The sequence below is a fragment of the Marmota marmota genome, unplaced genomic scaffold (genome assembly GCF_001458135.2).
Source record: "Marmota marmota marmota unplaced genomic scaffold, marMar, whole genome shotgun sequence".
In the NCBI taxonomy this organism is placed as follows: Eukaryota; Metazoa; Chordata; class Mammalia; order Rodentia; family Sciuridae; genus Marmota; species Marmota marmota.
Window position 1 is genome coordinate 195,352 of NW_026000143.1, and position 27,823 is coordinate 223,174.

The window sequence follows — 27,823 nt, forward strand, 5'->3', positions numbered from 1 at the left end:
AAGCAAGGGTTACGTCCTTCACATTTCTGTCCTCTAAGTCCTCATGCCCATGCCCTGGGTGAGCCTGTATGTTTTCTGGATCTGACTGAGTCCTCCAAAAACCAGAACCAAGCACACACCTGGCCCATCTGCTCAGGATGGCTTCCTTCTCCCTGCGTAGAACCTCTGAATCACTCACACTGAAGGCAAAGAATGAATGCTGGGTAACAAAGAAAAGTGTTCTGAACTAGAATCACCAGCGGATGAATGTAAATACAACAGTGCTCTTCAGAATGGTGACAGGCACGGAGTCTCAAAGTCTCTTAAAAGGCCTTTCAAACAGTCCACTGGCCCCCACACCCTGTCTGTCCAGTTTCCCCTCTAGAGGTGCATGGTGTCAACCATTCTGAGATCTTCAGATTGGTCTCCTGCCTTCCCCTACAGCTGCTAGATTTTTAAAAAATCTCTGGGTTACTTGCTCCTCATCTATTTGCTTTTCTTTGTCAAATTTTATTGCTAGTCATCTACTATGGCCTTAACATTTGGGTCCTCCCCAAATTCCTATGTTGAAATTCCAACCTCCTTGGGAGCTTCTCAGGGGTGGAGCCCTGACCAATGTGATTAGCGCCCTCATGAACAAGGCCACAGAGGGCCACCTTGCTCCTGCCATCCGCTGGCACACACTGACAGCCATCTATGAACCAAAAGAAGCTCCTCCCTCGCCAGACACCAAATCTGCCTTGATCTTGGATCCTCAGCCTCCAGAACTATACGAAATAGGTGTCTGTGGTTTATGAGCTACCAAGTCACGGGAACCTGTTGGAGCAGCTCAACAGATGACACACCATCCTGGACGGGTCTTTAAAGTCTCCACTTTGCCCTCAAAAGTTCACAGACACCACTCGTGTCTTTAGCACAGCATGTTGTTATGAAGAAGCCCGAGGTCAGCCTGGGACCCCGTCCGACTGGGCATGACTAGCTTTCTCTGTGTGTCTTGGGGACAAGGATCAGTAACTTAAACGTAGGGCATGTCTGTGTCAATCAGTTTCTCCTAGAAGAAGGTATGCTATTTCAATCTTTAGGTTAAGACCTTATTTAGTAACAGGGATGTTTTCTTTTGTCATTTTTCTGATTACTATGTTGGAGGCTTCCCAAATGCTTCCATAAGGAATTAAAAACACAAATAGAGTCGGCGCGTACCTGTCATCCCAGTGGCTCAGGCTGAGGCAGGAGGATCGAGTTCAAAGCCACCCTCAGCAAAAGCCAGGTGCTAAACCCCTGTCTCTAAATAAAATACAAACAGGGCTGGGGATGGGGCTTAGTGGTCGAGGGCCCCTGGTACCAAAAAAAAAAAAAAAAAAACCCACAATCAGATCAGATTTTGGCTTCTGTCAAAATGGAAAAACTAAGTAAATAAAATAGGTGAATTGATTTGCAGTAGGCCTGAGGGGAAATACCTAAAAGTAAGCCCCCAAAGTTGGACACCTTGTTTCTGATGCACTCTTCCTTCTACCCGGGGTGTGGCTTTCTGTCCACATCCGCCTGCTCACTGTCTGCCTTTCTACCTTAATTTCTAACTGACTGCAAACAGTTTTAAAACTGTTAAATCCATAATTATGGTCATCAATCTTCTACAACCCAACTTAAAGTTCACCTAACAGGATGGCTCATTCTTATAAACATGTAAATACAAAATGCAAATCTAAAATAACACTATAAAGATGATGATGATGATGATGATGATTATCATCATTATTATTTAGTGCTAGGGATGCTGAGCTACATCCCCAGCCCCACTTTTTTTTATGTTTTGAGACAAGGTCTCACTAAGTTGCTCAAGGCCTCACTGAGTTACTGAGGCTGGCCTCCAACTTGCAATCCTCTTGCCTCAGCCTCCCAAGTCGCTGGGATGACAGGCTTAAGTTTGGGATTTTTTTCACTTATTTTTTAATTTTTTATTTTTGGTAGTGGAGATTGAACCCTGTGGCACTTGACCACTGAGCCCCATCCCCAGCCCTATTTTGTATTTTATTTAGAGACAGGGTCTTACTGAGTTGCTTAGGGCCTCACTTTTGCTGAGGATGGCACTGAACTTGTGATCCTCCTGCCTCAGCCTCCCAAGCCGCTAAGATTACGAGCCTGCACCACTGCCGCCTGGCTCCCCAGAGATCTCAAGATGACCTTGCACTTCACTGTGCAAGCTTGCTCAAATTGCAAATTTGATACTTGTAACTCAAATGTCCTAACATACACCTTCTGCTCCCTTCTTGCCTCAGTTGTATTCTTATTAGTTTGCTAGAAAGTTTAAATTAAATTCTAATTTGCCTCCAAATAGGGATATGATTTCCTACCATAAAACCACCGTAGCAACTTGTGAAATAAAATAAAAAGTGACTGTGAAGATAAATGGTTCATTAGGAGGGAAATTCTTTAAAAAGGAAATAATAAAACACAATCTTACTTCTAGATTCTCTTTTTTATACACTTCAATAGCTTTTTCTTCTGACAGTCCACAGCAGCCATATTCCAGAGGTGTGAACACGGCAGTTGGAACGCTCATATAATCACACTGAAAGATAAGCAATTAGAGTCCTACTTGGTGACACTTTTTTCAGCAAAAATTCATAAAAGGATAATCAGTGCGAATATTTATAAAAGGATAATCAGTGAGTCTAGTTAAAAGTAACTGATCCTTACAACATCGACAACTTCAGAGACGTTCTATGTCACACTGCTTGAGGACAAACATGAGCCCCCGGCTCAGGGCACAGACCACACACGGGTGGCCACCATGAACAGGACTCACTCTCCCAAAGCCCAGACTTGGAAGGATGAAAACGGAGAGGCAGGGGCAGAGGTGGGCACTTCTCAGTTGTTCCTAAAAAGTCATTGTCCAGGGCTGGGGCTGTGGCTCAGTGGTAAGAGTGCCCATCTCCCATGTGAAGTACTGGGTTCCATTCTCAGCTCCGAGAGGAAATAAATGAATAAAACTAAAATAGAGGCCCATTGTCAACTTAAGAATAAAAAAAAAGAGTTCTCCAAAATGTTCAGTTTTTTCTACCCCCTGTGCTCTCCAGGAGCATTTATCCAGATGACCTTGAACTGTGCTATTGCACTAGAAGCTGAGACCTCTATTGACCATTGCACGTGCCACAGAGAGGCCAGGCAAACAGGCAGCTCCGCAGTGTTGGAGTGACTGTCCCCAACCATCCAGGGGAGATGGTGTGTGTGTGTGTGTGTGTGTGTGTGTGAGAGAGAGAGAGAGAGAGAGAGAGAGAGAGAGAGAGAGAGAGAGAAGTGCTAACACCTCACGAGGGCCAGTGGAGGGTGGCCATCTCTGAAGTCCTGTGGTTAGGACAGAACCATCTTTAGAGCCCTTATCAGGTTGAGAGAAGAGTGGGCGCTGCTGGCAGACAGGAGGGACCTCGGGAGGCACGGCTGGCTGGGAGGAGGGGTGCCCCTGGAGGAGCCTCATACTGCAATTCCAGACATTCAGAGGGGGGGACAGCCCACATGGCAAATTAGTAACCGTGGCCTGGGGGACAGGCTTATGATGGGTGGCTGCTCGCTGTTCTCTCTGTGGCTTGGCATCTATCTAAATGAAAGGCGGGGGGAAACAAGGTCTCTGAGGGCTCCCCACTGCCCAGGGAAGGCCTCACCGACTCGCTACTGGGGCTTCCAGGGTTTGTGATGATCTGGCTCCATATTAATTTTCCAGTCTCCTTCCCAATGTGCTCCTCTGTCTATCCCCAACTGTACTCGCTTATCTATCCCCACTGCACTGCCCTGTCCCCAACTGTACTCCCCTGTCCCCAACTTTCTGCACATGGACACCCGACATTGCTGCGTGTCCCATGGCTGGGATGGATCTTTGGGTGGGACAGCACCTTTAGCACTGCTGACACCTCCCGTTGAAGTTGGCTGGGCCTCCTCCCTGGTTGCTCCTAACTCGGGGGCATCTGCCCAGGTGAGGCTCTGTTCCCCGAGTCCCCAACGCACAGAGCACTGCACACCTGCCCGCTCTCGTCTGAGTGGCCCACCTACCTCTCAGCAGAGGCCCTGCTTCCTCTGTGAATGACTCAGCCTACAAACACGACCCAGGACACGTGATCACAGGATGGACGGTGGGTTCCCACCACTGGCTTTACCTGGGATGAACCTGAGGCGCTGAGGCCAAGTTCATGCAACCGATTCAGCCCCTGGCACCTGACCACATCCTGTCTTATGAGTCATCGGTGCCTGACTCAGGACCTCCACCCCCCTGCTAGGCCCCGGGGGCTGGAACCACAGTAATCTGTGCATCACCCAGAAAACGCCTGTGCATAGTGGAAACTCAGAAAACACTTGCTTACGATAATTATTACATAGTAAGTCAACTGCCAGTCATATCCCTGAGGAACCCTTCACTTGGAAAACAAGCACACAGGTTATCGGTCATTTACTTATTTTTGGACATAATAGCTTTATTTATTTATTTTTGGTATTTATATTTTAGTTGTAGTTGGACACAATACCTTTACTTTATCTATTTATTGTTGTATGTGGTGCTGAGGATCGAACCCTGGGCCTCACACGTGCTAGGCGAGCGCTCTACCGCTGAGCCGCAGCCCAGCCCAAGTTATCAGTTATTCATACTCATTTTTTAAATCAAAACTTTGATCAAGATATTACCTCAGGGCTGGGGTGATGTTGGATGGTAGAGCAGGTGCCCGGCAGGCACGAGGCCTGGGACTCAATCCCCAGCAAAACACACACACACACACACACACACACACACAGACACACACACACACACACAGGATGATAATAAGAAACTGACATTAGGAAGAAGCTTACCTTTTTCTTTTGGGAACTAGGGATTTGATCCTGGGCCATTTTACCCCTGGGCTACATCTTTAGCCCTTTTTATTTAGTTGAGACAGGGTCTCCACAAGTTGTTTAGGGTCTCACCAAGTTACTAAGACTGGCCTTGAACTTGGGGTGAGCCTTTTGCCTCCAGCCTCCCAAGGCACTGGGATTGCAGGAAACTTACTTTTTCTGACGAGGCCCCAAAGAGCCTGCGAGCTAGCAGCTTGCCTGCCTGGATGGCTACAGGAGTCAGCTCTGGTCTGCCCTCCAAAACGTCGCCGATGGCATAGACGTGGGGCACGTTGGTCTGTTCCATATCATTCACTGGGATCTTGCCATTCCTAGTAGTGTTTGGAAAGGAAAAAATAGATATAGTGACTGACCATGTTATGGGCTGAAAAAGAATATTCCAAAAACACACAGAGGAAAGTCTTCCAGCTAGGAACCCAAGCACCTCGGGTTATCAATAATCTATAAGGTTAGCGGTTTCAAATCCTAGGAAGAATGTCTCTGGTCAAGCCATGCACTGCTCAGCTCAGACACTGTGGCTGTCTCCAGACGTCCCCCACAGGCAGACTCAGAGCTCTGGAATTCTTCTCCTTCCCTGACCAAGAACATAAAAATCCACTCAAAATCACGATTTTTAGGTGAACGTCTCCATTTATTTTTAAATTGTTGTTGAGTGCCTGAACTCTTTAAAAGACAGCGATCTGAGTAACTGGTTAGGCTGGGGCTGGGGCTCAGTGGCAGAGCGCTTACTTCACACATGACAGGCCCTGGGTCTGAGCCTCAGTACCACACAAAAATAAGTAAACAAGATAAAGATAGTGTGTCCATCTAAAAAAAAAAAAAAAGAGTACTTGATTGATGAAGAAATCAATACAGAGCAGCTGTGGTACATATTGTGAGATAAATTTAAAACATTAAAAGTTTTTATCTTAGCAGGCTGAGGCAGGAGGATCATGAGTTCAAAGCCAGCCTCAGTCAAAGTGAGGCCCTAAGCAACTCAGTGAGACCCTGTCTCTAAATAAAATACAAGATAGGGCTGGGGAGGGGGCTCAGGGGTTGAGTGCCCCTGAGTTCAATCCTCAGTACCACCCCCTCCAAAAATTCATATCTTAGCAATGCTAAGAGGTGACCTACAGCCAGCTTTGCTTTGTGTGGTAACAGGGCCGCGACCCCATGTACTTACTTCTCATTGATTTTGACACCAATCTTCTCCAAGCCTAATTTCCTTGTACAGGAGTCACGGCCAATGGCTAGCAGGACCTTATTTGGAAGAAGAAGAAGAAAAAAAATTGTCATAACGGGCTCATTGCTAAAAGTTCTTCAGACATTAAAAGGACAATAATGAAATATTATGAGCCATCTCTGCCAGTCAGTCTAGTGTTTGCTTAGGTGAAAGAGTTCTTGAAAGTACAACCTGTTAATCTTACACACAGAGTCTGATAAGCCCAGGTCATGAGTGAACTGTGTCTACATGCTGAAGTCTTATCCAAGTACCTTAGACTGTGGCGGTATTTGGAGATAGGGCCTCTAAAGTAGTAATTAAGGTAAAATAAGGTCACACAGGTTGGTCCTTACTATGGTTTGGACCAGGGTCTCCCAAAGGCCCTTGTGTTAAAGGCTTGGTCCCCAGCCTCTGGCCCCACTGAGAGGTGGTAGAGCCTCTGAGAGGTGGGGATGTGCCCTCCAAGGGAATCGTAGGACTTTGGTCTCTTCTTCCACTCTTGCTGCTCCCTGATCACCATGAGGTGAGCAGCCTCTTCCACCATATGCAGCTGCCATGATGTCCTACCTGGTCATAGGCACAAAGGTAAGGGGGTCAAGAGACCATGTAGTGAAACTTCCAAAACACTAAGCCAAAAGAAACTTTTGTCCCTTTTAAGTTGAATTATCTCAGGAATCCTGTTACAGTAACGGAAAGCTGACTAACACAATCTTAATCCAGTGTGAGTAATGCCCTTAGAGGAAGAGGAGATTAGGATACAGAAAACCCTCAAATAGAGGAGAGGACACAATAAGAAGGCAGCCATCTGCAAGCCAAGGAGAAACACAAGAGAAAACACATCTCATGACTACTTGACCTTGAACTTCCCATCTCTGGAATTGTGATAAAATAAATATATGTTGATTACGCCAGTTTGTAGATTTGGGGTACTATGGCCTGTGCTTTCCATTACTTGACAAATACCGGAGATAGATGACTTAACAGGAGGAAAGGTTTATTTTGGCTGGCAGTTTTAGAGGTTTCATTTCATGATCACTCGGCCTGTCACTCTGGGTCTCTGGTAGCCCACTTCATCATTGAGGGACAACATCGTGAAGGAAGCCTGTTTACCTCATGGTGGCCAGGAAGCAAAAAGAGAAACAGGAAGTGTCCCTCTAAGGGCATGTTCATAGTGACCTAACTTCCTTCCACGAGGCTCCACCACCTCAAGGTTCTACCACCTTCTAATAGCGCCAAGCTAGGAACCAAGCCTTTAACACATGAGGTTTTCTGGGACATTTGAGATCCAAGCCACTCATTGACCTAGCAAACTAATATAAAACAATGAATTTACAATTTATAAAGGTCCAAAAAATTAACTCCAGACCCAGGTGGCATCTCTGCTTCGAGTCTTCAGAATGCTTAAGTAAGAAATGATACTAATATGTCACCATGATGGAGGTCAGTTTGGACAACTCAGTGAGACCCTCACTCTAAATAAAAGATAAAAAGTGCCAGGGACACCGTTCAGGGGTACAGCCCTGGGTTCTACCCCCATGACTGCAAAATCAAAACCAAAGCAGATAAGGACATTAAAAGAAAAGAAAATCCCAAGTCCCTACTCTTCATGAACATAGATATAAAATCCTTCACAAAATGTTAGCAAACTGAATACAGAAACATATAAAAAGGCTCTCATGACCAAAGGGAATCTGTCCTCAAACTGCAAATTTGACATATAAAATCTGTCAGTATAATTCATCCTCTTAACAGGATCAAGAAGAAAACAATGATCATCTCAATAGCTGCAGGAAAATCATTTGACGAAATTCAACACTCCATCATCCAAACAAACTTCTTAGCACATGAAGAATTTTTAGAAAAAAAAAAAAAAAAGAATTTTTAGAAAGTTCCTCAATTGAATATGAAAGGCACGTGTAAAAAAAACTTACAGGTCACCTCCTAGCAATGACGAAAGACTGAATGCTTCACTCCTAGATTGGAAACCACACAGGAAATTCTCATAACTCCTAGTTAACTCTGGCCTAGAGGTTCTTAGCCCCTGCAATGAGGAAAGAAACAGGCAAAAACCTTGCAGATTGGAAAGGAATATACAAACTGTTTTTACTTGTGGACATGCATCCTAAGTGGCTACAAGGTCAATAAGTCCCCATTGAAAATGAAAATTTTAAAAATACCATTTATACTAGTTTAAAAATCATGAAATTCTGGAAGAAGTTTTGCATGTGAAAGACCTCTAGAACACAATGATGAAGCATCATGAAGAGAAACAAATGCAAAGATACGTGAGGTGTGTGCGCTGGAAAAACAGACACTGTTAAGATGGCATTTCATCCAGGGCGGGGAGGGGGCTCAGTGGCAGAGCACATGCTCAGCATGCATGAGGCCCTGGGTTCCATCCCCAGCACCCACAGAACAAAGCAAGTCAGTGCTTCCAACCTGATCTATAAAATAAACACAACCTCAATGAAAATCCAAGCAGACTATTTTCGAAGTTGGGGAAAATCTGTTTTCAAAGCATAGGGAAATGTAAAGGCCATAAGCAAAATTGGAGTTCTTCCTCTACCTGATCTGAAAGTAACTGTAAAGGATTGGTAATCTGACCCATGCGGTCCCAGGGAAAGGATCACCAAGACACACGGTCTGGGGTCAGAGTAAAGAGTGCAGAGAGATCCCCCAGTTGAATGGTCAAATGACTTCAACCGAGGCACCAAGATAATTCAAGAGAGAAAGGGAAGAGTTTTGGACAAATGGTACCAGATATGGAAGAAAAAGCAGCTCAATCCTTCCATCACGCCATACATAAAAATTAGTTCAAGGAGGGCTACAGTTTTATATTTTAGAAGAGAAAACTATAAAGCTTCAGAAGCAAAGCACAGGGAGAGCTTCATGACCTTTGGGGGAAAAGAAGATTTCTCAGAACTGCAGAAGCACTAACCGTAAAAGAAAAAAGAGAGAAACTGGATTTCATAAAAATTTTAAAACCACTGCTCATCAAAAGGCCCTATTAAAAATAAATAGGCAAGTCACAGATGAGAAGAAAAAACTCCTACTACATGTATCTGAAGAAGGAATAGATACTCAAGATCTTTACAGGGCTCGTCGGATATAAGAACAAGAATTCAAGTCATCCAACACGAATGGCCAAAGACTTGAGTGGACACTTCATAAGGGAAGATATATGAATGTCCAACATGAAAGACTGCTGCACATGGTTAGTTATCACAAAGATGCAAATTAAAGCCACAGCCAGGGCTGGGGCTGGGGCTTGGTGGTGGAGCGCCTGCCTAGCATGTGTGAGGCACTGGGTCTGATTCTCAGCACCACGTATAAGTAAATAAAATGAAGGTCCATCAACAACTAATAAAAATATTTTTGAAAAAAACAGCAAGATTCCACCACCCATCCACCAGAATGGCTAAAATGGAAGCCAGACGACATCAGAGATTGGTAAGCATATCACACCCCCAGGCCCTGCACGTGGCTGATACAAATACAAAATGATACTATCTGGCTGGAAGTGCTGAGCGCTTCCATTTCAACATAAGCCCTGGGTTCATCCCTGCACTGAAAAAAATTTTAAAAATTCATAAAGTTAAATATGGAAATATCCTATGATCAAGCCATGCCATTCCTAGATATTTATCCAAGAGAAATTATTATATGGCCACAAAAAGGGTTTTTTTGTTTTTTGTTCTTTTGATACTGGGGATTGAACCCAGGGGTGCTTAATCCCCTGAGCCCCGTCCCCAGTCCTTTTTTATATTTTATTTAGAGACAGGGTCTCACTGAGTTGCTTAGGGCCTTGCTAAGTTGCTGAGACTGGCCTCCACTTGCAATCCTCCTACCTCAGGCTCCTGAGCCGCTGGGATGACAGGAATGTGCCACCATGCCTGGCCCACAAAGTTTTAAACAAGAAATATTCATAGTAGTTGTAATCATAACAGCCTAAGATGAAAAGAACACAGGTGTCCCAACACAGGCAAAGAATGAAACTCGTCCAAGCCATACAGTAAGAGAACTAACTACCGAGTGCACACCACATGGAGAATCCTAAAAAACATCAACCTGAATGAGTACCATATACTGAAGAGCAGAGTACACAGTTTCCCTTTATGGGGAGTTGAGAATGGGCAGAGGTAGCCTGTGGTAACAGAATCAGAACAGTGGTTGCCCAGGGTTGGGGACTGAAAGGGACAGGTCTCTGGACTCACGGTCATGTTTTGCTGCCTTTGAAGGGGTGTGGATGGCATGAACACCCACCCCTGTCCAAACCCAATTAGCCTGTGTATCTAAGATGTATGCATTTTCAGGGGGAGGAGGGGATTCTGGGGATTGAACTCAGGGGCCCTCAACCACTGAGCCACATCCCCAGCCTGATTCTGTGTTGCATTTAGAGACAGGGTCTCACTGAGTTGCTTAACACCTCGTCATTGCTGAGGCTGGCTTTGAACTCGCGATCCTCCTGCCTCAGCCTCCCAAGCTGCTGGGATTATGGGCATGTGCCACCACGCCCAATTAAGATGTGTGCATTTTTACATGGAAATTACACCCCACTTCAAACATCAATAGCTTTTAAAAATTAGATATCGTGAACAACTTTATACTGACATATTTGGAAACTTAGATAAAAGGGACTAATTCCTAGAAAAATATAACATATTGAGAGTAACTCAAGAAAGAAAAATGGAACATTTTAAAAAATTCTTTGATCATGAAAGAAACAGAATCAGTGTTGAAATATGTCTCCTAGAAAAATTCTAGACTCATATGGCAACATCAGAGAACTCCATCAAACATAAAAACCCATTCTAATATCACATAGAGGTTTCCAGAAACAGGAAAGAAAGAAACATACTCCGACTCCTTTGATGGGCTCTGAAAACCTTGACACCTAACTATAAAAAAGTTCAATAGTGAAAGGAAAATCATACGCCAATATGATTCTTAAATACAGATGCAAAAAATTCGAAATAACCCAATCTAGTCTAACCAAGTGGGGTTGATTCCAGCAATGTAGAGCTGACTAGACTTTAGAACATCAAGGCCCAGGAGATTAAAGACTCAAAAGACCATCAGCCACTATTACAACTGCACGTCCATTCCTAATCTTAAGATATTTTAGTCAGCTTTGCATCACTTGACAAAATACCTAGAAAAGCAACTTTGAGGAGGAAAGATGGTCTTTGGCTCACAGTTCAGAGTCTCAGTGTGTGGTCGGCGGCTCCATTGCTAAGGCCTGGGGTGAGGCAGAGCCCATTTGAGAGCTGTGGCAGAGCCAAGGTCTCCCCCTCTTGGCAGCCAAGAAGCAGAGAGAGAGCGGTCAGGAACAAGAGAGTCTCAAAGGGCAGCCCCCAAGACCCTCCCTCCAATGGGTTTCCCCACCTCCAGTTCCCAGCATCTCCCAAGAATCTGTTCAGCCAATCTCTGAATGGGTGCGTCCACCAAGGCTTCCACCTGCACGTCTTGGGGGACACCTCATATCCAAACTGTGACAGGTGAAACAGAACAGAAAAAACCAACAGCAAACAAAAAATAGGAAAGAATGTCTTGAACTGGATGCTCTACTCAAACCCTACAGAAAACATCACGTCTTTGTGATGAAACACGGAATACAGAGAACAAGGCAAGAATGTTGCTGATCCCCATAAAGGCCTACTGGGGGGTCCTCGGGGGTCCTCGCTCGAGCGCTTAGGCAGGAGGGCAAGTATTAGAGTAGAAAGCAGATAATAGGAACTTAAATATGCTCTTATTCACAGATAATATGAACTCGTACGCAGGAAACCTAAAATAACCTAAGGATAAATTATTAAATGAGAGTTTAGCAAGATGCCTGAATATGAACTCTCAACACAAAAACCACCATTTCTACATACCAGCAATAAGTGACAATCTTAAAAAAATACCATTTGCAGCTACACATAAATATGTAAGTAGGAATAAATCTAACAGATGTTCTCTTGATCTCCCTAGAACTAGTTTAAAATAACAAAGGAGCAATAATTAAATTTAATAGAAATAAAATACAGTTAATAAAATAATAAAATTAATTTAATAGAAATTTATTAACTTTGTTGGGAGTCATTAAAGAAGATCTATGACCGATATTCCCTGTTCATGAATAATTGTTAGACTGAGTACTCCCGAAGGAATATTCTAATACAGCCAATGTAATCCTAATCAAAGCCTCTATTTTTTCATTTTTTAATGTATTTTTTGATCCTTTCTATGTTATGTTTACTTTTTTAAGCTAAAAAATTCTGTATATAAGAGCTCATAAAACATAAATGTACAGCTGAAAGAGTTACTAGCATCTAAAATCTTGCATAGGCAAGCCAAAGTGTTTCAGAATTTTGTAGTTTATTCTTAAGAAAAAAATTTTTAAAGATATTTTTTTAGTTGTAGTTGGACACAATATCTTTATTTTATTTGTTTATTTTTAATGTGGTGCTGAGGATCGAACCCAGTACCTTGCACGTGCTAGGCAAGCGCTCTACCACTGAGCCACAGCTCCAAGAAAAATTTTTTTTTATTATTTTAATAATAGAATACATTCAGTGTCTACTGCCAAAATTTGAAAATGAAGATATATATACAATATCTAATTCCCCAGGAGTTAGCAACAAGAACATTTGGGTATAGAGCTTCAAGAGTTTTGTTCTGGGGTCGGGGCTGGGGCTCAGTGGCAGAGTGCCTACCTAGCATTTGTGAGGCACTGGGTTCGGTCCTTAGCACTGCATCAAAATAAACAAATAAAATAAAGGCATGCTCTCCATTGGCAACTACAAAATATAAATACACAAATAAAAATCTTTTAAAAAAGAGTTTGTTCTGTGCTGTTACAATGACATATACTGTCCGTGTGTCATTGAAAACTCAAATGTGAGCAGCCCCCACGATGGTCCATATTTATTCCACTCATTTAAAAAAAAATCTTTTCTAGTTGTAGGTGGACACAATACCTTTATTTAATTTATTTATTCTGTGGTGCTGGGGACTGAACCCAGGGCCTTGCGCATGCGAGGTAAGCACTCTCCCAACTGAGCTCTATCCCCAGCCCTGTTCCACTCTTATGAAGAATTAAAAAACATGAATCACAGTGCCGTCTTCCCCTGGTTTGCCTCTGGTGGTTTATGAACATATTCAACCAGTCATTGCTCCTATAAGTATACTCACTGTGTTGTACACCTCCTCGATGGTTTCCGGTCCTTCAGTGGATTTAGCCCATACTTTCAGCTTTCCAGGTGAGCCTCTCTCCAGCTGCTGAATCTGGCAGGGATCAGTGGTGTTGTGAGTCCATGGAAAGTGACAAGAAGCTAACCAGTGAATCCAAGGGTGGGGGGGTGGCGGGGAACTCCAGGGACCAAGCAAAGAGACAGAAAGGAACTCTGTCAGTGAGCTCCATGTGGGAGGGTGCAATGAACTAGCTGAGATTAGAGGCAGCATGAATAAGAAATGAAGGTAGGATCCCAGGCGTGGCTGGCTGAATGAGCTGACCCTGGGCCACTTCCTGAGTACCAAGATGGGCAGGAAGATCGAAGGGTCTAGGAGGAAAAGGCAGAGATCCTCTAATTTTGTCTTCTTAAATCCCAGATGCTTTGGAGGGATCCAAGTGGTGACCCCCCAGCAGGCAGCTGTTAGGAATGAGTGCAGGGATAGCATATAAATGACTAAAACCTAAGAGCAGCCAGAAGACCACCCAGGTTAAAAAAAAAAAAAATGCAGAGAAGCCAGGGTTGAAAAACAGGATGCTGGATCCACAGGCTGAGTGGGCACTGGGTGTGTAGCTGAGTGGTAGAGCGCTGGCCCACCCTGGGCGAAGTCCTGGGTTCAAACCCCAGTACCACATAAAGTAAAACCAGACCACAGACCGTGGAGCCACAGAAGGCAGGAAGGAGAGCCCTTCAAACCAGAGGAATGTCACACAAAAGGAATGTCACCTTCCCCACAGGCTGTCAGGAGGCCCAGTAAGGTGAGCACAGAGATGTGGCCACTGGGTCTCCCAACAAGCAGCTTCACCAAGCAGGTGGGAGTCAACTAAGTGTGTAAAGGAGGCAAGAAATTGCAAACAGCAGGCAGAGAAGCTCTTTCTGTAAAGAGAAAAGGGGAAATGGGGACCCAAGCTGGTGTGCAGGGCTTATTAAAGATGGGACCTGCTGGAGACGGATGTCTGTGAAAGAGCCTTCGAGAAGATCTAGGACACCTTCTCCAGTGTAAGAGCAAGGACAAGTGAGACCAGTTTCGTGGTTTTTTGGGGGGTGGGTTCAGTATTTGCAACACTATTTAAGTGCAGAGTAATTTATTTAATGAAATAAAGTGAGAAGGGGTAAAATTAAACAGTTAAAGAGAGATTGAGAACAGAAAGGGATCCAAGTGCCATGCAGACTCACCTTCACGGGGACGAATTTCCTCAAGAACTTAACGCCATGTCTCTCCATGTAGGAACCCACTTTCTCTGCCATCTCTTGATCAAAGCCGCGAAGAAGGATTGAACGCACCATAACTGTCACTTCTAAGCCAAAGCCCGCAAGAAAGCCTGCGCACTCCAGGGCGACGTAAGAGGCACCCACCACTAAGGTCTTGCCGGGGCAGTAAGGCAGAGAGAACAGGTCGTCACTGAAAACAGAAATGGGAAGAGAGAGAAGGTGAAGCAAGGTCCTGAAGTTTCAGTGCATGATGACCTGGGCTGGCCCAAGCGCATTGTGGACCTGGATGGAAGGACACGACAGGAAACAGCCTGGGAGTCTGTGTCTGAGCCTCCCGTGGGGGGATGGGAGGGGGACACTCAGCTTTATTCAACATCAAATGAGATCACAAGTAAAGGATTTAAAAAACAAAGACAGGAAATATTAGACTGCACTGAAAAGAAAATGGTTGGTTGTTTTGGCAGTGGGTGTGTGTGTGGGCGCGTGTACGTGTGCGCACATCCAGTGTGTACTGTGTGGTCGCCTGAATAACAGTGCAACAGAAATGCGTTTCTCTCCTTTTCCCTCCCCCCTCCATATCTATCTATCTATCTACCTACCTACCTTCCTACCTACCTACCTACCTATCGTGTGTATCTATTTAGTAGTCTATCAGTCCATTCATCTATGTATCTATCTATCCGTCTATCAATCTATCTATCTAATAGTCTACTAGTCTATATCTATCTAAGAGTCTGTTTAATCTAATACTCTATCAGTCAATATCTATCTAACAGTCTATCAGTCCATCTATCTATCTATCTAGTAGTCTATCAATCCATCTGTCTATCTATCAGTCTCTCTCTCTCATAGTCTACAGTCTATATCTATCAGTTTATCTAGTAGTCTATCAGTCCATCTGTCTATCTATTAGTCCATCTATCTAGTAGTCTATCAGTCCATCTGTCTATTAGTCCATCTATCTAGTAGTCTATCAGTCCATCTGTCTTGTGTATCTGTCTATCCATCTACCAGTCTATATCTATCTGTCTATATCTATCAGTCTATCTATGTAGTAGTCTATCAGTCCATCTGTCTGTCTATCTAGTAGTGCATCAGTCCATTTATCTATCTATCTAGTACTCTATCAGTCCATCTGTCTGTCTGTCTATCTATCTAGTAGTCTATCAGTCCATCTGTCTGTCTATCCATCTATCAGTGTATCTCTCTATCCTCCTAGTAGTCTATCATTTCATCGTATGTCTACCTATCTAGTAGTCTATCAGTACATCTGTCTGTGTATCTGTCTATCCATCTATCTATGTATCAGTATCTAGTAGTGTATCAGTCCATCTGTCTGTCTGCCTATGTCTATCTATCTAGTAGCCTATCAGTCCATCTGTCTATCTATCCATCTATCTATCAGTCTATCTCTCTATCTTCCTAGTAGTCTATCATTCCATATCTATGAGTCTATCTATCTAGTAGTCTATCAGTCCATCTGTCTATCAGTCTATCTATCTAGTAGTCTACGGGGCTGGGGATGTGGCTCAAGCGGTAGCGCGCTCGCCTGGCATGCATGCAGCCCGGGTTCCATCCTCAGCACCACATACAAACAAAGATGTTGTGTCCGCCGAAAACTGAAAAATAAATATTAAAATAAATAAATTAAAAAAAAAATTCTCTCTAGTAGTCTATCAGTCCATCTGTCTATCTATCTGTCTATCCATCTATCACTCACTCTATCTTCCTAGTCTATCAGTCTATATCAGTCTATCCGTCTAGTAGTCCATCAGTCCATCTGTCTGTCTACCCACCTGCCTACCTACCTGCCTTGTACTGCTGGGGATGGGCCTTGGGCAGACTGGACAGTTACTGGACCACTGACCTCCCCCCCAGTCCACAGCTGCTCTCCTACGGCAGCCCGCCCAGACAAGTCTGCAGCCATGGACAGCAGCCTGCAGCACCTCCCGTGCTGACCCACAGGAACCTGCCATTGCAAATGCGGAGGGGGCCGTGTGGCTCCTGACCATCGGCTTCCACTGACCCCTTCAAACTAAACCCTGACGCTAATTGCACGTGTTTGTCTGAAGCTTACAACCAAATTCCTCCGCCATTCCCAGCAATCACGGAGCAGCACAGCATATTTTGGGTGTAAGTTTTACCCTGACACTGTTTATTTGATCTTATTTTGTCTGTCTTATCACTTGACTTAGCTTCCTGCCTTGCATGTACTTTTGTTACCAATCCAAATCTTTCATGCAATAAGATAGAGAGTGAGCAAGCTGGAAACACAGACATGAGGCAATTTTTCAATTTAAAACCATCCATTTACTCTTACCTCGTAACGCAGTATTCTTTATCGCCTTGGATGCCCAAGTACCGTGGCCTTTCACCGGTTGCTATGACAAACTTTGAAGCAGAAAAATAACTTTCCTGTCCTTTTTTATTGGTTGCCTTGGGAAAGAAGGAAAGCAAACTTCACTTATTGCACACACTGTACAGTACACGACAAGACGGGCGCCACCCAGACCAGGGCTCCTGGTTCACCAGGATGAACCACGGTCCAGCGAGGTGGGCACCGCGGACGAGAGCCGCCTTCACAGAACAGGCATGATCAAGGGCACAGGGGGCTGGGAAGCCATGAGGAAACCAGCCCAGGGTGGCTTCAAAGGAGGCATGAGGTGCCCAGGGAGGGTCGATTGAGAGCCGTGCACAGGACCAGGACAGCACGCAGGCCTGCAAGGGCCGGGGCCTGGGGGACAGCAAGTGGCCAGAAGTGAGAGGAGGGGACGGCAGGGCTGGGGGTGCAGTGGTGAAGTGAAACCGAGAGCCGCCGTCTGTGGACTGCGACCTGTGACCCCTAGGCCCCACGTCCACTTGTCCTCCCCTAAAACTGATCTGATCTGGTCTTTTAGTCACAGCAGCAAAAAACCTGACTAAACAGCTGTTCAACCACCTGCACCAGGCATATTATTATTATTTGAGCAATAAAACTGACGCTGCATTTCTACAGTGTTTCCTGTGAATGATACGATTCAGATCAGTCATGGAAGTTTGCCTTTTAACCTGGTGCTGGGGTTGAAATCCTGCGCCTCGAGCAGGCTGGGCACATGTGCTACCTCTGAGGTCCCCACTAGGTCCCCAAGTTAAGGTTTTAAGAGCCACCTTGGCCCAGATCCTTCTGAGGTAACACCTGACTTCACACTGTGTCATCAAGGCCAAGTGTGGAATAAAGCGGATGCAGAGGGTGAGACCTGGCTACTGATCCTAACTCTAGTGAAAACCTCTGGGCTCATCAAAATGATCTCGTTTTCCTTGTGCAAAAAATATAAAAATATAAAATATTGTTACATACTATATTAAATATAATAACACACGTTACACATAATGTCATATATAGAGACATTATATTAATATATGTGTATGATATATATTATTGCATTTTAAATGATATTGCTTTTACCAATGCTTTTATGATAACATATAGAGACTTTTAGGTAAGGTTTCACTTTTAGAAAGGATTCCACTCTAAAATGTTGATCTTTCTAGTCTTTTGAACTTTGAACTCTCTGGTCTGAACACTTTCTGTTAAGATGTCGATAGAATCAAAGGCAAATAATAATTTTAAATTAAGAGCTCTTGGAAAAGCGATTTCTTTCAATTTGCGCAGACACATAATCAACAAACACAGCCAAGAACAGGCCTCTGTGTGAGTTTAAGGCAAGTGTGAGCAGGATTAAGGAAAGGCCAAGAGAAGGACAAGAAATTCAGAAAGTACCTTGATTTTATGATGGTCCACAAATTCCCCGTAGGCATTGACATAGGTCACTCCCTTTTCCCTCAGCGACAACCTGTAGCTCCAGTTGAGAGAGCCGATGTGGTTCTGAATGGCCTCTGTCAGGGTGCTCCAGTTGTGCTTCACTGAAACGACCAGGTGAAGGCCCAAAGTGACCTTGACGCTTAATGGTAAATTACATACAGCCATGCGAGAACTACTAGCTATTGCTTTAAAAATCAAACGTTGACAGGAGAAAATTGGCAACTTCCATCTCTCTTCCTATCTTATATTACAAAGCACATGCAAGAAGCAAAGAAAATTGAGGGAGCAGGTGTGGTGGTTCACGCCTGTCATCCCAGCAGCTGGGGAGGCTGAGGCAGGAGGATTGCGAGTTCGAGGCCAGCCTCAGCAACTTGGTGAGACCCTAAGCAATTCAGAGACCCTGTCTCTAAATAAAATATGAAAAAGGGCTGGGGATGGGGCCCAGTGGTTAAGTGCCCCTGAGTTCAATCTCCAGTATAAAAAAAAAGTAGGCATATGCCCACATCAACTGGATCAGAATCTCTCAGGATAAAGACAAGTCATTTTTATCTTTTTAGAAACTCCACCAGACACTCTGACACTCAGCCATGATGTAGAGCACAGCACACAGTCAGCTGGTCACCATATGTAGTCAGTCCCACAGGCTCAACATCTCTGAACCCACCCCTGCACTCCAGCCAGACTTCAGTCTTTGCTCAGGTCTCTGTCATTTCTTGCCTCCCTATCCAATTTCTTTTTTGCCTTGGTGACATCAGAGGGATCAAGCATCCAAACTGTAGTGCATGCTCCTCTCCTGCTGAATGAACTCCTCGATGGCTGTATTAACTGGGGGTAAAATCAACTCCTTATGACAGCACTTCAGGGCCTCTGCCATGCTGACCTCTCTAATCTGATTTCTCCCAACATCACGTGCCTGTTCTTTACCCCACCTGCTCCTGATCCATGTTTTGTCTGGGCTATGTCTTAGCACATCTTCATAGCTGCTGCTGTCCTTCATGTTCCTTTTCTCTGTGGATCAAGGGTCACCTTGTCCCAGAAGAGCGTCTAAACTCTCCCCGACCTCAAAGCGGCATTAGGTGCCCCTCAAGTCAATGTGCACACCAGCCCAGTCAATTCGAGTGCACACAACGGATCTCCTGGACCATCTCACCCAACAGAATTCCGTGCAGGAACTCCATTGTCCTCCTGCCTGCCCAGCCAATAAGTGGTTATGGATGAATTTGTTTCTCACCTTTCATTAACCAAAAGACAACATAACAACCGAGAAAACAGAAAATGGTATCAGAGTAATAGATCAAACTCAAACAACTACTGATACTATTCTAATTTCCTCATGCTTGAACAAATTCTGAAAACAGTGATCATTAATCTTCCCATTTGGCTAAGGGCCTGGAATTGCTAGTGCTAAAACAGCTCCCTCGCTAGGCAGGAGGACCACAAGAGTGGAGCCATCTCTACAGTCTCTGTATCTGCCTCGTACACAGTGGGATTTTTTTGGTACCAGAGACTGAACCCAGGGACACTTAACCCCTGAGTCCCGTCCCCAGCCTTTTAACATTTTTATTTAGAGTCAGGGTCTCACCAAGTTGCTCAGGGCCTCACTAAGTTGCTGAGGCTGGCCTCCATCTTGCAATCCTCCTGTCTCAGCCTCCTGAGCTGCTGAGATGACAGGCGTGTGGCTTCTAATAAATGCTTATCAAATGATTTTCAAGCTCAACTATAAAAATAGCACATATCTAAGAAACCTACATCTTTTCCCTCCCCATCTACATTTCATAAATCATTACTCACCCTGTTGGTTATACTCCCAGCCAAATTTCCTTGAGTCCCGCAAGGCCTGTCCTAGAAGGGCAGCCTGGTGCATCAGTTTCTTAGGAATACAGCCAACATTCACACAAGTGCCTCCAAGGCCTGAGAAAGAAAGGTGTCACCCACCTGACAGAGGTGGCCTTCCGGGAAGAAGGAAGGCAGACCCAGTGACTGGCATGGAGGAGCCAGAGCCATAAGGACCCCAGCTCCACTCTGCTCTGCTGTCCCTCATTACAGCAAACTGGCCAACCCTGACCAGAAGCCAGAGGGCCAGGCCACCAACTGATCCGTCCTCTGGGCACAGAGCAGGGCAGAGACGGAAGGAGCACACGGTATAGACAGAAAACACCCAGCACAAAGCCTATGTGCTCTATTTGACAGAGAGGAAAACTAACCTGACAGGTGAACACTCTGCCTACAGCACCCAGTCCTAGGGCGGGGACCATATCGTGTCCCTTACTTAACTAAGCTGTGATGACCATGGATCCTAATGCCACTGACTTATTGTGTGGCCACTCAACTCAATTATGACATTGGTGCAGAAACACCCACAAAAATGTTTATGGCAACTCAGGTGACCAGGCCATAGATCACACACTGTGGTCACTGGGTAAACATTAAAGTGGGAGGAATTTTTTTCAATTTGCAAAATTTCCCTCAATCTATCTTTGCACTGTCACCACCGATGACCGATGACCCGAGACTTGGCCTCCTCGATTATGGAAGGGACTACTTCAGCTCTTGAGCTTCCTGTGGGACTAAGAGGCGTCACACATATAAAACGATGCACGGAAAGATCAGAGAACACACAGCTTACCCCAGGATGTGCCCTGAGGGGAAGGGACCACAAAGTCCAGGACCATGACTTTCTTTCCCAAAATGGCTGCTTCCTACAAAAACAGTAACAACAACAACTATATTTAAAGTGCAAGAAGTAAAATCAAGTAAAGAAAAATTCTCTCATCCCCCAAATAAAAACAGTCTGTTTTTCTGGGATAACATGGTCTTTTCCCTGAATGAAAATGGCTGATAAAATAAAAGCTTAAGAATGTGATGTTAACATTAAATATTTTTGTTTAAAACAATTAGCAGACGAGATGCTTATGTCAATGGCCAGGAAAGATCACCTCCAAGAGCACCTTGTTTTTTTTTTTGTTTGTTTGTTTGTTTGTGTTCGTACCTTTGCACACGAGAGGCCACCAGAACCACCACCAATGACAATGAGATCATAATCATTTGCCGAGCCTTCCTGTAGGAGCTTCTGTAACAGCCCGCTCTGATGTGCCTGTGTTTGAGCAGGAGGAGAAGGAACACTGCGTGACTTCACGATCCAGAGCTGGGTGCTCACACCCACAGACAATCTCAGGGCCAACAGGCCTACGATTCACCCAAGGCAGGACTGCCCATTTCTCTGCGTGTTGGTCAAGTAGAGTCCAAGTGGTTAGAATGTGTGTTGTGACCTACTACCAGATAGGCAGCACATGTCAAATGGCCAAGAGGGCTGTGGCCTTGTCCGTATGGCAGATGGGGTCAAGTGCAGTGGAATAACCAAGCATCACTTTTCAAGATCCTTGTTTCTCTGTGCTAATGTGTCTGTCTCTCTGTTTTTTGGTACTGGGGACTGAACCCAGGGGTGCTTAACCGTGGAGCCACATCCACATCCCTTTTTATTTTGAGACAGGGCCTTGCTAAGTTGCTGAGGCTGGCCTCTAACTTGCAATCCTCCTGCCTCAGCCTCCTGATCCACTAGGGTTAACTGGCAGGCACCACCGTGCCCGGTCTGTTCCAGTCTTTGTTTTAAAAACAACTGTTACAATCACCAGCAATTTTTTCTTGATTTCTTATACATCTGTCTAAATTTTATAGCTATACTTGTGAACTTCCTATACAAAACAAATCCCTTGCAAATTTTTCTTTCCATAAGGATCACGACACTGGTTCTGTACCATAGTTGCTTGCTCCTGTGGCCTGTGTAGTGGTCAGCAGCAGTTCAGAGGAGGTGAGAGTCCGATACGTGACTCAGCAAGCCTTCTTTATGCCAAATCAATTGCCCAATCCTCCAAGCTCAGCTTTAGAAATGACAAGCTCAAACCAGCCCTTCCTGAGAGGGACAAGAGTGCTCATTTCATAACTTCAGGGATCTGCCAGATGCTATGTGGCCAATAAAGGATGTGCGCCCACGATGGCTTGTAAACATCCTAAGAAGAGCTCCACTGGCCTCCTTACTTTTTGAAGTGCTCAGGGAAATCCATCTCAAAGCTCTTTACCTGCACCCTGTGTTCAGTGTTCAATCGGCATCGATTGCATTTACAAAAAGTCTTGGGGCCAACAGATCTACCACTCATCTAAAGTTGGAACTGACATTTCTCTGCGTGCTGCTCAAGTAGGGTGGAACCAGTTAGGATGTGCTATCCAAGAAGAAGCCTTTGTTTCTGAAACAGGTCTGCTCTCTGGGTCCCCCCAGGCCCAATCTCTGACACCATAATCCGGGTGGGAACTGCCGAGGCCAGTTCCGAACGTGCGTAGGGGCAGTAATGACAGCAGTCACCACCTTGCGCACTGGGTGGCGACTTCTAGAACTAATAAAGCATGCTGTTACATAATGACACGGATCGCCCATTCACATGCAATGCACACAATCATTTCTTTCCCAACCAAAATATAATTCTTAATTAAGATTTCAACTCAGGGGCTGGGGATGTGGCTCAAGCGATAGCGTGCTCATCTGGCACGCACGGGGCGCTGAGTTCAATTCTCAGCACCACACCAAAAATAAAAAATAAAGATGTTGTGTCCACTGAAAACTAAAAAAAAAAAAAAATATTAAAAAAGTCTCTCTCTCTTTCTCTTTCTCTCTTTAAAAAAAAAGATTTCAAATCAGTATTTAGTCAATCACTGGTGGCTAACATTTGCATACATGCACAAAAGAGAATGGAATTTTAATTAATAAACTAATTATAAAATAAGGATTGTTTTTTAATTGTGTGTGTGGTGCAAAGGATCCAATACAGGGCCTGCCTGTGCATTCAAGGCAACCACTCTACCCCTGAGCCACATCCCCAGCCCCATAAATATCAATTTTTTATCGATTACTACCTAACAGAAGGACTCCTGTCCATTTCATGCATTTTAGAAATAAAAATAATCCATATATAACATCTACGACTAATATACATATGTATATTAGTTGTAGATGCACACAGTACCTTTATTTTATTTATTTATTTGTATGTGGTGCTGGGGATGGAACCCTGTGCCTCATGCATGCGAGGCAAGCTCTCCACCCCTATGGATGAGAAAGTCCACGTCAACGGCCCTGAACAAATTAGTCATCCCACGGTCAGCGGCCTTGCCAAGAATTCTAATGATCCTAGACAAGACTGTTGGCGCTGACCTCATTTTACAGGGGAACAGCCTTCCTTTCTCTCCCCACGAGGAGGAGCAGACCTGTCCTGGCCCCAGGGGGACACACCTCTCTGGCCTGGTAACCTCATTCAGAATGTTCTCCTTCTTGCTCCTGAATTCAGGTCGGTAGAAAAGCTCATCTCCTGTAAAGTCATCAGGGTTAGCTGATAACCATCCCAAGGGATTTCCCACTTTACAACTTCAAAATGGCCAAGTAAAAAGACTTCTAAAAGCCATTTCCTCCTCTTTTAAATGCTTTTGAGAACAGAACATGGACGAGAGGCAGGGAAGGCTTACCTGGAAAGTCCTGTCACATCCTCCCACATGCACTCTATTCACAAAAATGTTGGGCACGGTCTTCTGATTAGTGATTTCTGTCAGCATTTCTTGAACACGGATCCCATCATCTAGAGAATAAAAAGTTCAATACAGACCCTGTGTCAATGGTGCCAAGTAAATCAAACTGAAGGGTCACAGCACTACAGTGCTCACAGGGACACACCTGGGACAGGTGACACATCTGTCATGTGTTCATGACTTCAGGAAATGTCGACTCCAGAGAAAACCTTGGGAACCTAAAGATCAATCTACCGATCCCTCTAAAAATAGAGGCTGGGGCTGGGGCTCAGGGGTACAGCACTTGCCCAGCACGTGTGAAGCACTGGGTTAGATCCTAAGCACAGCATAAAATATAAATAAATAAAATAAAGGTATTGTATCTACCTACTACTAAAAAAATAAAATAAAATACAGCCTTCTGCCAGGCACAGTGTAGCACATGCCTATAATGCCAGTGGCTCGGGAGGCCGAGGCAGGAGGATCGCAAATTGGAGGCCAGCCTCAGCAACAGCGAGGCCCTGAGCAACTCAGGGAGACCCTGTCTCTAAATAAAATACAAAACAGGGCTGGGGACGGGGCTCAGGGGTTGAGTGACCCTGAGTTCAATCCCTGGTACCAAAAAAAAAAAAAAAAGCCTTCTAAATTAGCTTTTTAAAAATCGTCTTAAAAATAACTTTATATATTTTTATATGGTGCTGAGAATCGAACCGGGTCAGTTTTGTTGCTTAGCCTCACACATGCTAGGCAAGTGCTATGCCACTGGGCCACAACTCCAGCCCCTGAATTAGCTTTTGATTTATAATTCGACAATTATAAGAATCCTCTCTATTGTTCCAACTCAGAAAAAAATTTCCTATAATTACATTTGGAAATGTGTACGAGCATAGACTAAAATAGACTCTCCATTGCTGAAAATACAAGTGGGCCAAGACTATCTAAGATTGCCGCATGTGGTGTACTCTGCAGAGAAACCTAAAGATTCAAAAGTGTGTTGGGTGAGGTGGTGCACATCTGTCATCCCAGCAGCTCAGGAGGCTGAGGCAGGAGGATTGCAGGTTGGAGGCCAGCCTCAGCCACTCAGCAAGGCCCTGAGCAACTCAGTGAGACCCTGTCTCTAAATAAAATATAAAAGGATCTGGGGACAGGGCTCAGTGGTTAAGCACCCCTGGGTTTAATCCCCAGTACCAAAAAAACCCAAAAGATTCAAGAATATTTCACTTCCCACAGTGACATGGAGGAAATAGCCAGTTTCATGAAGACAGAGATCAGGTATTTTCTGATCATGACTGTCCCCAACCCTGCAAAGCACCCCATGTGCAAAGTGTTCAATGAATCAAACGCACAGATGCCAAGGAGTCTAAAGTATAAAACTAAGAGCTCCATGTGCTCCCCTCCGTGGGTGACACAACCAGGAAGAGGAAGTCTATTTCTTTCATTCATTACAGCTTCAGCTATTTTGCTCTCGAGTTGGCAGATCCATTTGAAATACCTCAAATATTCCAAGTAAGCAGCTTACATATTTTCCTCCCACTCCCTTCCCTCAAATATGAAAAACATATAATAAGAAAATCTACACCAAATGATTTGTCACATAAGGACTCATTTTCTGCTTGGTTGAACATACACAAAAATGGCTCATCTCACCCAAAGAGACAAGAGCAAATTGAACTGAACCAAGCCCAGGGGAAGACGTCAATCTTGCTGGCGTGCACTGCAGACAACACGGTGCACCAACTATCTACTTACCAACTTGATCAAGTTCCAAGATGTTACAGTCGACTCCCAGAGAAGAAAAGAGTTCTTTCACCTGTAACAAAGATCCACCTGTTTCAACAAGTTAGGAAATACGGCAGAAGAATAAGAGATGTCCAAAACAACGTTGTTTGGGAATAGGAGTTGGGCCTGTTGTTTTTTTAATTTATTTTTCTAGTTGTAGATAGACAGGGTGCCTGTATTTTATTTGCTTATTTTTGTATGTGGTGCTGAGACTTGAACCCTGTGCTCTGCTGTACTGCTCAGCCACTGAGCCCCAGCCCCAGCCCCCTGACCAATTTTTTACCCTTGCTACTACACAAGTTCCCAGAATAACCTCAACCCTCCCCGTGCCCTCTTTTGACATATCTGTCTCCTTATGACTCCTGTTTTAGTCAGCTTTTTGCTGCTGTGACTAAAAGACCTCACCAGCACAACTGCAGAGGGGGACAGGTTGACTTGGGGCTCAGGGTGTCCCAGGTCCCAGTCCACAGATGGCGGCCCCACTCCTGGCCGAGGGGAGGCAGGACATCATGGAGGAAGAGTGTGGGGAGGGAGCAGCTCCCATGGGGACCAGGGAGCAGAGACTCCACTTTCCAGGGATAATTAGGGATCTCAAGCCACGGCCCTAGGGCCACCTCCACCACCACACCCCACCTGCCTCCAGGGGCCACCAGGGGACCCCAGGGAGCCATTCCCTGCCGGGGTTCAGGCCTCACACCCCCTCACTCCTCCTCTGGACCTTCCTGTGTCACCTCCCAGGGGGGCTCTAGGGACACCCCACAGCCCCACTATAACAACTCCCAAATCTGCAACTAGTGCTCAAATCTCTTTTCTGACACCAGGATGTCCCAAAGGCACCATCCTCCAAAAGCAACTCGCCTTCTTCCCAACCTACCCAGGACGGGTCATTTGCTGTTCTAAGTCACTGAGACACAGAGATGGACACGACACGGTGGCGGCCCTCTAGTAGGGGAAACAGGCATGGTCCATCATCGCTGTAAATAAGAAACCCCAGAGACTGCTGCTGCGACAGGGGACAGAAAAACAACAGCATGGGTGTCCCCTGGACACACAGGATCAGGACCTGGAGCCAAAGTGGCACTGGAACGACTTTGCAAAGGAGTCACTGGGTAAAATGGTCCAGCCCCAAACTCGCTCCCACCCACCATATTACAGTAATTACTAAGTCTGAATTCTCCATCTTGAACTGCTTCATCTTCTTAGTTTCCCACAGTCGATATCTTAGTATGAGACATCAATATTTACTAATAGAATTTCTCAGTAATATCCCAAAAGTTCTCCCTGCACCAGCGTTGTCCCTTCTGGTTTTCAAAATGGCAGTCAAAGTGACCTCTTCAAACCCGCTTTGTGCCACATTCCTTAAAACCCTTTAGTGCAGCCAAGTGTGCTGGCTCATGCCTATAATCCATGCACGGGAGGCTGAGGCAGGAGGATTGCAAGTTGGAGGCCAGCCTCAGCCACTTAGAGAGGCCCTAAGCAACTCAGGGAGACCCTGTCTCTAAATAAAATGCAGAATAGGGCTGGGGAGGGGCTCAGGGGTTAAGTGCCCCTGGGTTCAACCATCAGTACCAACAACAACAACAAAACCCATCAAAACCCTTCAGCGCTCTCAGCACTTTACACAAAACCCAGAGGTCCCACTTCCACTCAGAAGGTCCACTCCACGGCCAAACGTGTGAGAAGACACAGAGGCCCAACCTGCCAACCCAAAGGTGTTTTTTCCATTCTGCTCTTGACACATGCACTGTATTTTGGCTGATAGCCACGGTGTCCCCGCCCCACACTGGCTGTTCAGGGGCTCCCACCACCAGGGAGCACACTGCCCAGTGGCCATCTCATGGGCCGCCCAGCTAAGCCACCATCCTGACAGCTTGGCCTCTGCACATGCTTCCTGGCTGCTGCTAAAGAATATGCAGCTTCAGAGGCCCTGCACACACTGTGGTCAGCCTGGTGGGATGACGGCGCCCCTCTGAGGCTGCTTCAGATGGCCTCACTCTGGTTCATGAGGAGCCTGTCCCCTACACATGACCAAGCAAAAAAACAGCAGGCAGGACACTGTGTACATGCCCAACCTTGTCCTTTCTGTCCATACACACAGCCCTCCTCCCACCCTCCACGAGCTCAGTCTGTACTGCTTCCCCTAAGTCCCAACAAACCCTTCCAGGGGGTTTTGTTTTGCCCATTCATGATGTCCACCTGGAGCAGAGT

The 27,823-nt window shown here is 45.2% G+C and overlaps 1 protein-coding gene across 1 annotated transcript in view; it reads right to left on the reverse strand.

Annotated features, from left to right (window-relative positions):
* Txnrd3 (thioredoxin reductase 3) overlaps positions 1 to 27,823 on the reverse strand; it is a 38,296-nt gene that overhangs the window by 4,154 nt on the left and 6,319 nt on the right. The window contains exons 2-13 of the mRNA XM_015506772.2: positions 25,586 to 25,646; positions 23,798 to 23,907; positions 21,276 to 21,380; positions 20,913 to 20,985; positions 20,078 to 20,197; positions 18,245 to 18,387; positions 16,805 to 16,920; positions 14,449 to 14,674; positions 13,235 to 13,327; positions 6,020 to 6,096; positions 5,012 to 5,168; positions 2,441 to 2,548 (exon numbers count right to left, since the gene is read on the reverse strand). Of these exons, the coding sequence (XP_015362258.1) occupies positions 2,441 to 2,548; positions 5,012 to 5,168; positions 6,020 to 6,096; positions 13,235 to 13,327; positions 14,449 to 14,674; positions 16,805 to 16,920; positions 18,245 to 18,387; positions 20,078 to 20,197; positions 20,913 to 20,985; positions 21,276 to 21,380; positions 23,798 to 23,907; positions 25,586 to 25,646 (1,389 nt within the window). The remainder of the gene's footprint in view (positions 1 to 2,440; positions 2,549 to 5,011; positions 5,169 to 6,019; positions 6,097 to 13,234; positions 13,328 to 14,448; positions 14,675 to 16,804; positions 16,921 to 18,244; positions 18,388 to 20,077; positions 20,198 to 20,912; positions 20,986 to 21,275; positions 21,381 to 23,797; positions 23,908 to 25,585; positions 25,647 to 27,823) is intronic.